The following is a 10,000-nucleotide window of genomic DNA, read 5'->3' on the forward strand; positions in this document are numbered from 1 at the left end:
CAATCCTTCCTTCTTCCAAATTTCCATTTTTCCTTCCTGAGAGTTTTCTTCTGTATCCATCTTGTTCACCCGATGCATCCTCTCCTGCCCCACATTCCTCCCCACACACATTCTTTGTCCACCTCCCTCTGTCTTGGGCTTTGATTCTGCTGTTGGTGTTTTCCCCCACTCTATGTTTTTCCTTTTTTGTCCTGTTGCGTCCTGTTCCGTTCAGACTACTCGTTGTAGCTCTTCCATGAGCCTCGACTATGTATGCAAAAAATGCAAACTGTTCAGCCTTGTGGGTATGCATTCTACTGAGTACCATGCTGAATAGTCTTGCAAGGGGATGCGAGGCTATTGCAGTGTGTGTGTGTGTGTGTGTGTGTGTGTGTGTGTGTGTGTGTGTGTGTGTGTGTGTGTGTGTGTGTGTGTGTGTGTGTGTGTGTGTGTGTGTGTGTGTCTGCGTCTACATATTTTCCCTTTTAAAATGGTTTTCTCTGCGACCGCTTGTCCAATCGATGTGAACCAATAAACATCAGGGAGACTCCCCATAGAGAATATGAATTGATCAATGTGATGTCAAAACCGCTCAACGAAAAAAATTGAAACTTGACATACGTCATCGACTCCTCATGGGGAATCTTGGGTGATAATGATGAGTCGATGGCATCATCAGTTAAGTGGTATTGCAGCTATAACAATTGGTTGAATCGAAATCCTTCTCCGAAAAATCTGAAACTTCAAATATTTGATCTACGACCCAATGTGAGTGAAGGGTTACATTTATGATGTCAGCGGTCACGTGGTCTGGTGCCTATATTGGATTGAAAATAAACATGTTTAAAAATCTTTTTTCTAGAACAGCATAACAGATCAGTGTGAAACTTCATACATATGATCGACGTGCCATGGGGAATGTATAGTTTGATTTTTTTTTTCATATTTGTCTTCGTTGATGCAAATTTGCCTTAATGTGCACAAAAGTAGTCATTAAATATCCTAATGGTCAATCAATAATCAATATAGCTATGGATAATGGTGATGTATGTGACATGGATTGTAGGGTGTATGGGCCATAATAGCAGTGGGCCATGATCGTCGCGTGTTCAGTTAACGGTGGTATTTTTGTTCAGAATGAGCGTGTGTGGCGAGACTATGCGCTGGAAGACTTTGACCTTTTCACCATGGTTATTATTGAGCCTTTTCAGCGAACATCACTCCACCGTGTGACGAACTTAGCACCACATTTTGCCCGGCACTTGCTTGAAGCAGCGTAATACAACACACCAGAGAGTGGTTGCGCCTATGGTTGCAGTACGTGGCAAGGGAATAACGTTGCACTTGTGTTTCGTGTTGCTATCAAGTGCAAAAACGGATTGATTGCTCCAATGAAGTGATAAAATGGGAGTCATCAACACACTCCGAGGTGGTGATGGACTACGTTAACTCAGACTGATAAACTTGTTGTGTACACTACACTCCCATTCCAAGATAAACACATTTGGACCATCTTTTGTGTATTCATGTCTTTAATTGTCTGCAAGTTGTGCTATCCTTACTTCTGACATGCTGTGTCAGACTCAGCCTATCTCCATGCCCTTTTCCCATTGATTTTTTTTACACGTGTGTGAATCCGAGCCTTCCCCACCTGTTTCTCCCTCTTGACTCTCCGACTTGATTCCACGTGAGGTTTGAATTTTGATGGGGATTTACTTGAAATTTGAAGGGGATTTGCATATCAGGTCACTGAATTCAATCAGCCAATTGTTTTTGAGGTCAACATGGATCAAAAGGTCAACATAGTCCCAAGGTCAATAACTAAGTTGGTATTTCTAAAATCCTCAATTTTCATCCGATTGACTTGAAATTTGAAGAGGATTTATATTCCAGGTCACTAAATTCAACCACCAATTATTTTTGAGGTCAACATCGATCAAAAGGTCAACATAGTCCCAAGGTCAATAACTAAGGTTGTCTTTCTAAAATCCTCAAGTTTCATCCGATTGACTTGAAATTTGAAGAGGATTTACATTTCAGGTCACTGAATTCAATCAGCCTATTGTTTTTGAGGTCAACATAGATCAAAAGGTCAACATAGTCCCAAGGTCAATAACTAAGGTGGTGTTTCTAAAATCCTCAATTTTCATCTGATTGACTTGAAATTTGAAGAGGATTTATATTTCAGGTCACTGAATTCAACCAGCAATTATTTTTGAGGTCAACATAGTCCCAAGGTCAATAACTAAGGTGGTATTTCTAAAATCCTCAAGTTTCATCCGATTGACTTGAAATTTGAAGAGGATTTACATATCAGGTCACTGAATTCAATCAGCCAATTGTTTTTGAGGTCAACATAGATCAAAAGGTCAACATAGTTCCAAGATCAATAACGAAGGTCTTCTACTTCTTCTTACGGCTGCCCCCGTTAGGGGTCGCCACAGCGGATCATCCGTATGATCCGCATAGTGATTTGGCACATGTTTTACGCCGGATGCCCTTCCTGACGCAACCCTGGTCGCCTCTTACGACACAGATATGGTACACCTATTTTAACCAGGGTATACACCAACCCAGTACACTGGTACTCACTTCGCCGACCTCGGAAGGATGACAGGCTCAGTCAACCCCCTGGTGTATTAATTCAGTGGCCCAACGGGGCTTGAACTCAGGACCTTTTGGATCCCAAGCCGCTGCCCTAACCACTGCGCCAACACCAGGTATCTAAGATCAATAACTAAGGTGGTCTTTCTAAAATCCTCAATTTTCATCTGATTGACTTGAAATTTGAAGAGGATTTACATTTCAGGTCACTGAATTCAAGCAGAAAATTATTTTTGAGCTTAACATCGACCAGAAGGTCAGCGTAGATCAAAGGTCAACAACTTTGGTGGATTTGCTAAAATCCACAATTCTCATCCCATTGACTTGAAATTTGAAGATGATTTGCATATTTGGTCGTTGAATTCAACCACAATTTTTTTTTTAGGTCAAATTTGTTTTATGGATTTTGCAAGTATCATGCAATGTATGATATCGTTTTTTGTTTTTTACTTACAAAATCAAAGATTTTGTATATTGGTCAGTCGATTTTGTTATTCTGTCTATCTGTCAATCGCTGACAGGCTCACAATTCCAAAACAATCATAGTGCACTGGTTAATTGGGAAGCCAACTATTTTTGAGATCAAAAGGTCAAAGGTCAACTCAAGGTCAAACTTTTAAAATCATCAAATTCAATCTGAAAGTCATCAATTTCATCCGATTGATGTGAGCTTTGATTAAGATAGTCAATTTAATGTTGATTAAATGGACAATTTGATGTATCCATGGCAACCTTTGGAGAGGGGAAGTGGATTTTGCACGTATTGTGCTCTGCACGACATTTTTATTTTGTTTGTGTGCAAGATATCTCAAAAGGTTGTGGATGGATTCAGATGAAGTTTGGTGGGCCGCGTGGGTGTGTGACAAGGACGAACTGATTAGATTTTGGTGAATATCTGGATCCAGCTACTGGAATGTTTTTCAAGTGATTTTTCACCACTGAGATGTAGGGTCAAAAATATATATAGGACGATATTTTAAAAAGTGGGGAAAAAATATTTGGACTAAACTTGGTGGACAAGTTGGGTTTGTGACAAAGATAAATTGATTCGATTTTGGTGAAGATGCAATTACAGATCCGGATGCCAGATTTTATAATTTTTTTAAGTGATTCTTCACCATTGAGAGACGGGGCCAAAAACGATGTTATTCAAAAAGGAAAAATTTGGGCACGATATGTTCTACATTCTAGATATGCAAAAATATGGATATGGAAAAATATGGAAAAAAAATATCCGGCATTGCATGGCGGAGGTCTGCGCTCTACCGAGTGCCCCTTTAGTTTATTCATGTGTTTATTCGCCGTGTGATGTCTGTTAATTTACCCATTTGTTTCCCCTAAAGTCTTCTCTCTCTCTCTCTCTCTCTCTCTCTCTCTCTCTCTCTCTCTCTCTCTCTCTCTCTCTCTCTCTCTCTCTCTCTCTCTCTCTCTCTCTCTCTCTCTCTCTCTCTCTCTCTCTCTCTCTCTCTCTCTCTCTCTCTCTCTCTCTCTCTCTCTCTCTCTCTCTCTCTCTCTCTCTCTCTCTCTCTCTCTCTCTCTCTCTCTCTCTCTCTCTCTCTCTCTCTCTCTCTCTCTCTCTCTCTCTCTCTCTCTCTCTCTCTCTCTCTCTCTCTCTCTCTCTCTCTCTATATATATATATATATATATATATATATATATATATATATATATATATATATATATATATATATATATATATATATATATATATATATATATATATATATTTGCCTTCTTGACTCCCAGGGTAGAAATTCCACTCTTTTTTCCTTCCACTGCACCAAAGCTCGCAAGTCCTCCAAGGCTGGCCATGTTCATGATGGCAACAAAACCCTGCCTCGATGTCAATCCTGGTGTTGGCTTAATGGTTTGGGTGTTGAGCTTGGGTTCTTAGGATCCTGAGTTCAAATCCAGTTCGGCTGTTGAATTAATATCAGGTGGGATTGACTGCCTGTCATCTTTCTGAGGTCAGCAAAATGAGTGCCAGCATGCTGGTATCCTGTGTCGGAGTTACGACCCATCCAGGATTGTGCCCAATAGCCAAGGAGACTGCTTAGGCAGCACCAACGCTCTGCGCTGAGTATGGTCCGGACGGATGGACGGATGGATGGCAATTATTCATCCCCACTAATCCCTCCCACTCGAGTCAATTTAACCACACATAGGTTTGAGTGGTTTATTAAATATTCATTGCAACTAGTTGTATAATCGATGAAATACTTCTTCGATATTTTAAATTATATGAACACTGATGCGTGGCACATTCATGTTCAGGAAACGTATGTCTAATAACTAACTACAGTTTATACAATGCAGTGTTAATTACCATTTTCTTGTGATTATCGAGATTTCTTGATAACTTTCCTGGGAATTGCAAATTTATCAATGAGTCCGACATTTTTTTGCCTCAACTCAACATAATTGTGAGTATTTTCTTTCCCTACGGTGATGTGTTCACTTGCCTGAAAATGCTCTGTAACATATGTGGGCCATATGCGTTTCAGGCAACCTGTCATACCTGTACCTGCTCCATCAAGCGAACCACAAATGAGCTCACAGCCTCTTGAGGAGCTCCCACCAGGAGAAAGTCCCCCACTTTTTGCTCAAAAGCCCAGCACTCAGCTCTTGGTGGAAGGTTGGCCAGCCACGTTTCACTGTCAAGTCCTGGGTGTCCCACCACCTTATACCTACTGGAAAAAAGGGAAGATGCCCTTGTCTTCAGGCTACAGGTAGAACTGTAAAAACTTTACATTTTAAACTCATGGTTTATACCATTATTTGCATCTACTACGAACCCTGCTTTTTCCTTAATGCAAACGAGTTCACTGCATATAAGCAATGCTTTACCCCTCCAACGAACAGCATTTACACCCATCATTAACATTATTTTAACCTCTGTTCAAACAATCTTTTTAACAATGCTTTATCAGACTTCTTCTATGGCCTAAAGGTACACACACTCACCTTGAAGCTGTGTCTAGCTTGGGTTTGAATCCCGACCCAGCTATCAACTCTCATCCCAGTGTTTCACAGGCAGGGTGATTCATCAATGTGTGTGCTGTCTCTCGGATGGACGTTTAATGGGTGTCTTGTCTGCCAACATTCGTTGGTGCACGTTAATGTTTCAACGTTATCTGCCAAAGTAGGTGAGCTATCTCTGGCAACATTGCCAAATTCTGAATTCCTGCTCCAAGCTAGGAGAGGGCATTGGTTCCGCACACAGCTACGCCCTCAGCCAATGACGCTTCCCCACACCCTTGTGTTGCATATGAACAAAGAAGAAAAAGTCTTCTTCTCGTCTTCCCTTTATAAGGGGTGAGTTCCATTGCCCACCTACTCTGCACGAAGGACAATGTGGGATATTTAACGTCCACCAGCGAATGTTGGCAGATGGGACATCAGTTTAACGTCCATCTGAGGGACGGCACACACAGTGATGAATCACCCACCTGTGAAACACCAGGATGGTAGTTTATAGCTGTGTCGGGATTCAAACCCAGGCGAGACAGCTAAGAGGTGAGTGTGTGTTCCTCCAGTCTAGATCATCCTACCAGCCCAGATTCTTGACTAGTCCTTTGGGATTATCATTGATTATTACCTCCATCACTGAAGGTGAAGGAGGTTATGTTTTCACCCCTCTGTCTGTTTGTTTGTAACTTGCAAAATCGAAGATTTTTCAAGTATATTGTTCAGTCGATTTTGTTATTCTGTGTGTCTGTCTGTCCGTCTGTTTGTCTGCCACCTACAGGTCACAATTTTAAACTGATTTTCACGAAACTTCAGCATATGGTAGAGTTTGCCATAAGGAAGAAGCCTATTGTTTTTGAGGTGAATAGGTCAAAAGGTCAACATAGGCCAAAGGCCAACAACCTAGGTGAGATTTCTGAATCCTCAAGTTTCATCCGATTGACTTGAAATTTGAAGAGGAGTTTCATATTTGGTCATTTAATTCAACCACCAATTCTTTTTGAGGTCAAATTTGTTTTATAGATTTTGCAAGTATAGTGCTCTGCACGACGGCTTCTTGTTTGTCTGTTTGGTTGTTTGTTTTTGTGTGCAGGATATCTCAAAAAGTTGTTGACGGATTCGGACGAAACTTGGTGGACATGTTGGGTGTGTGACAAGGACGAACTGATATTTGATTTAGGTGAACATCTGGATTCGGATCCGACGACTAGAATTTTTAAGTGATTTTTTTTTTAACCAATGAGAGATAGGGCTAAACTGATATATAGCACGATATCTCAAAAAGTTTGTCGACGGATTTGGACGAAACTTGGTGGACATGTTTGGTGTTTGACAAGGACGAATTGATTCGATTTTGGTGAATATCTGTATCCAGATCTGGATACTAGAATTATTTATTTTTAAAAGTGATTCTTCACCATTGAGAGTTAGGGCCAAAAACGATATAGTACTGTGTAGCATGATATTTCAAAAATGTATTGGGTCCAATATGTTCTCGTGGATCAGGCATTGTGTGGTGGAGGTATGCGTTCGGCAGAGTGCCCTTCAAGTTTATCACTGTGTGTCACTTGTGGCATTGCCTGGCATTGGTTTCATGGTTAGGGTGGCAGTCTTGGAATCCTAACATGGTAAGGGTGGCCGGCTTGGGATCCTCGGATCCCGAGTTCAAATCCTGCCAACCATTTAATTAATACCAGGTGGGGTTGACTCAGCCTGTCATCCCTCTGAGGTCAGCAAAATGAGTCTCAGCTTGGGAAGTTTGAGCCATTTGAGTATTCAGTGTTGGAGTGGTGACCCGTCCAGGATTGTGCCCAGCAACCCAGAAGGCTGCTTTGGCAACATTGGTGCTCTCTCTGTTCAGAGTATGGTCCTGAAAGGTGGATGGATTGGTTGTTTTGGCCTTGCTTGCCTATAATAAATTATTTGTTTGCACGCAAGGCGGGGTTCATGGTTCCTTGGTGTATTTCACCTCTAAACTACATTTGTGGAAGATTAAGAGAATGGGAATCCACTCGACCCTGATCTTCCATCTGAACTCACAGGAAGGAGTTCCACCCTCGGATGTTGCAAACTGTGGCCACGACATGCATGACAACAATGCTGGCTTTGCACCAAAACGGAATTGTTTATATTGGTTAAGGTGCATTAACCTACTATCTCTACAGGGTAAAAAAACGCTAAGTTAATGACCTGACTTCCATTCAACAAAAACTTGTTTATCTGCATGGTCCTTTTCTAATAATTTAAGCATTTTATGAACAACCTTAATTATGATGTCTAAATAATTATATTACATTTGATCACTGTAATAATAATAATTGTACCCTCCTCCTGTGTTGGAGTTCCAATTGCATGGGAACATATTTATTTAATTACATGAGACAGATAACTCGGTGGTAAGCACACCACATCTGAGCTTTCCTGCTGGAGTTTTTGGATAGTTTGTTACATTTTCAGTTGTCAATACACAGGGAATATATCGTTTTGTGTTTATAACATACTTGTAAATACTCATTGTGGTTTATGTTTTCTGGAAACAATGTGGAGTAAGATGTAAGGTCGTTTACATGTTCATGAACAACAATGTCATTGCAGATACAAGATGCGCTCAGACGCAAGTAGCGGTGATTACTATCTGGACATCTCTATCACATTTCCTGATGATGCTGGAGAGTACATTTGTGTGGCTCGCAACAAGCATGGGGAGGCTCAAGCTTCGAGCTTGTTACTCGAGAAAGGTCAGCATATGATTGTGGATAAAGCTTCAATATCATTAATTGTAAGGGTTCATTGAACATATCACAAATATAACTAGAAAGCATCTCAAAATGCAACGCCCATCCATGTCTGCTTTGTACTCTAACTAAATTTGATGAAAACGACAGTTTAAAAATATTGTACATTTTATTCATTCATGTTCTCCATAATCTCATAATAGTGGTTTATTGAAGATTTGATGACAAAAGCTCAATTGGTACAAATGTTACGGTCTGGACGTACACACTGAATCTCAATGGTGAACAAGGATTTCGATAAAAAAACATTTATGGCTGGTCTATCACTTCAACGATGATGTCATCCTTACAATCCCTTATTCCCCATTGGAGTAGAATGAGATGTGCCAAGTTTCAAATTTTTCTGATCAGTGGTTTCAGAGATAAAATTTTAAAAATATATATATATTTTTGGTGTTTAATCCAAGGTGACTGCCATAACCATGTGACCAATGACATCACAATTGTCATTAGAATATTCTCCATGGGAATATTCTCCAGTCGCTCCTACCCTGAAATTTTGCGTCAATCGGACAAGTGGTTTCTAAGAAACAAAATGTTAAAAAAATAATAGACGAAAACAAAGTGTTTAAAAAACAATCAAAAAGGCCAAACAAGGGTCGAAAAATAATAATAATAATGAAAATTGATGATCTGACATGATGCTGACCTTTGACCACTTGAACTTTGAACAAAATTATTAATTTACCTTTCCCATATTCTCATAATATAGCTATGTTGATATAGCTATATATCATAATATAACTTCTTCCATATGCTAAAAGGTACCTTTGACCTTTTGGTCAAATTATTAATTTGGCACAGGGAATGGGCTAAACAATATGGTTGATTGTTTCTTTTTTTTTTTTTTACAATCCCCACCTCTTATATAGGATTTTCTCCCCAATCTTATATAATCCCTCTGTTGCTTTTCCTTTCAGTACCAGACTTCTGCCAATTTACTGATTTCCACTTTTGTGTGTTAAACTTGCTCAGTATAGAAGTGAACAATGATGAAAACAGCAGTTTATGTTTTGTTTGGTTTCACAAGTTCGGTTTCTTTTCTCTTTTTTTCATTATGGACCGGCAGGATGACCTAAATGTACGCACACTCATCTCTGAGCTGTCTAGCCTCGGTTTGAATATCGACCCAGCTGTTAGTATTTCACATGTTATTCTGGTGTTTCACATGCAGAGATTCATCAGTGTGTGTGTGTGTGTGTGTGTGTGTGTGTGTGTGTGTGTGTGTGTGTGTGTGTGTGTGTGTGTGTGTGTGTGTGTGTGTGTCATTCCTCAGATAGATGTTAAACTGGGCATCCCATCTCCCAGGATTAATTGGTTGACGTTAAAGATGCTAGTTTGAATATCTGCCAAAATGGAGCATGGATTGAAGAAGTCAGAGTTTTCTAAGACTTAAAAAAAAAAAAAAAACAGCTTGTCATGGCATATTTATGTCTCGGTAGCTGATTGATCTGCCATCTGTGTTGTGCTCAGTAGCATATAAAACAAGTAAAGACATAAAATCTCATAGCCCCCATTATTTTTGTAATTTTGCTGTCCAGAGTTAAGGGGCTAGCCCATATTTATGACAACTAAAATGGCCGCCAATCAACCAGTCAGCCATCTTTTATCATATCGCAAACTAAAGTGAGGGGCACATGTGTGCCATCATGTAC

At 40.0% G+C, this 10,000-nt stretch overlaps 1 protein-coding gene across 1 annotated transcript in view; it reads left to right on the plus strand.

Moving 5' to 3' along the window:
• The window catches only part of LOC147029450 (titin-like), a 146,814-nt gene that overhangs the window by 61,820 nt on the left and 74,994 nt on the right, over positions 1-10,000 (plus strand). The window contains exons 7-8 of the mRNA XM_085872499.1: positions 5,088-5,312; positions 8,146-8,288. Coding sequence (XP_085728625.1) covers positions 5,088-5,312; positions 8,146-8,288 — 368 coding nt within the window. The remainder of the gene's footprint in view (positions 1-5,087; positions 5,313-8,145; positions 8,289-10,000) is intronic.

The sequence above is a fragment of the Eptatretus burgeri genome, chromosome 3, assembly GCF_056783735.1.
Source record: "Eptatretus burgeri isolate ZD-2024b chromosome 3, Ebu_testis_v1, whole genome shotgun sequence".
In the NCBI taxonomy this organism is placed as follows: Eukaryota; Metazoa; Chordata; class Myxini; order Myxiniformes; family Myxinidae; genus Eptatretus; species Eptatretus burgeri.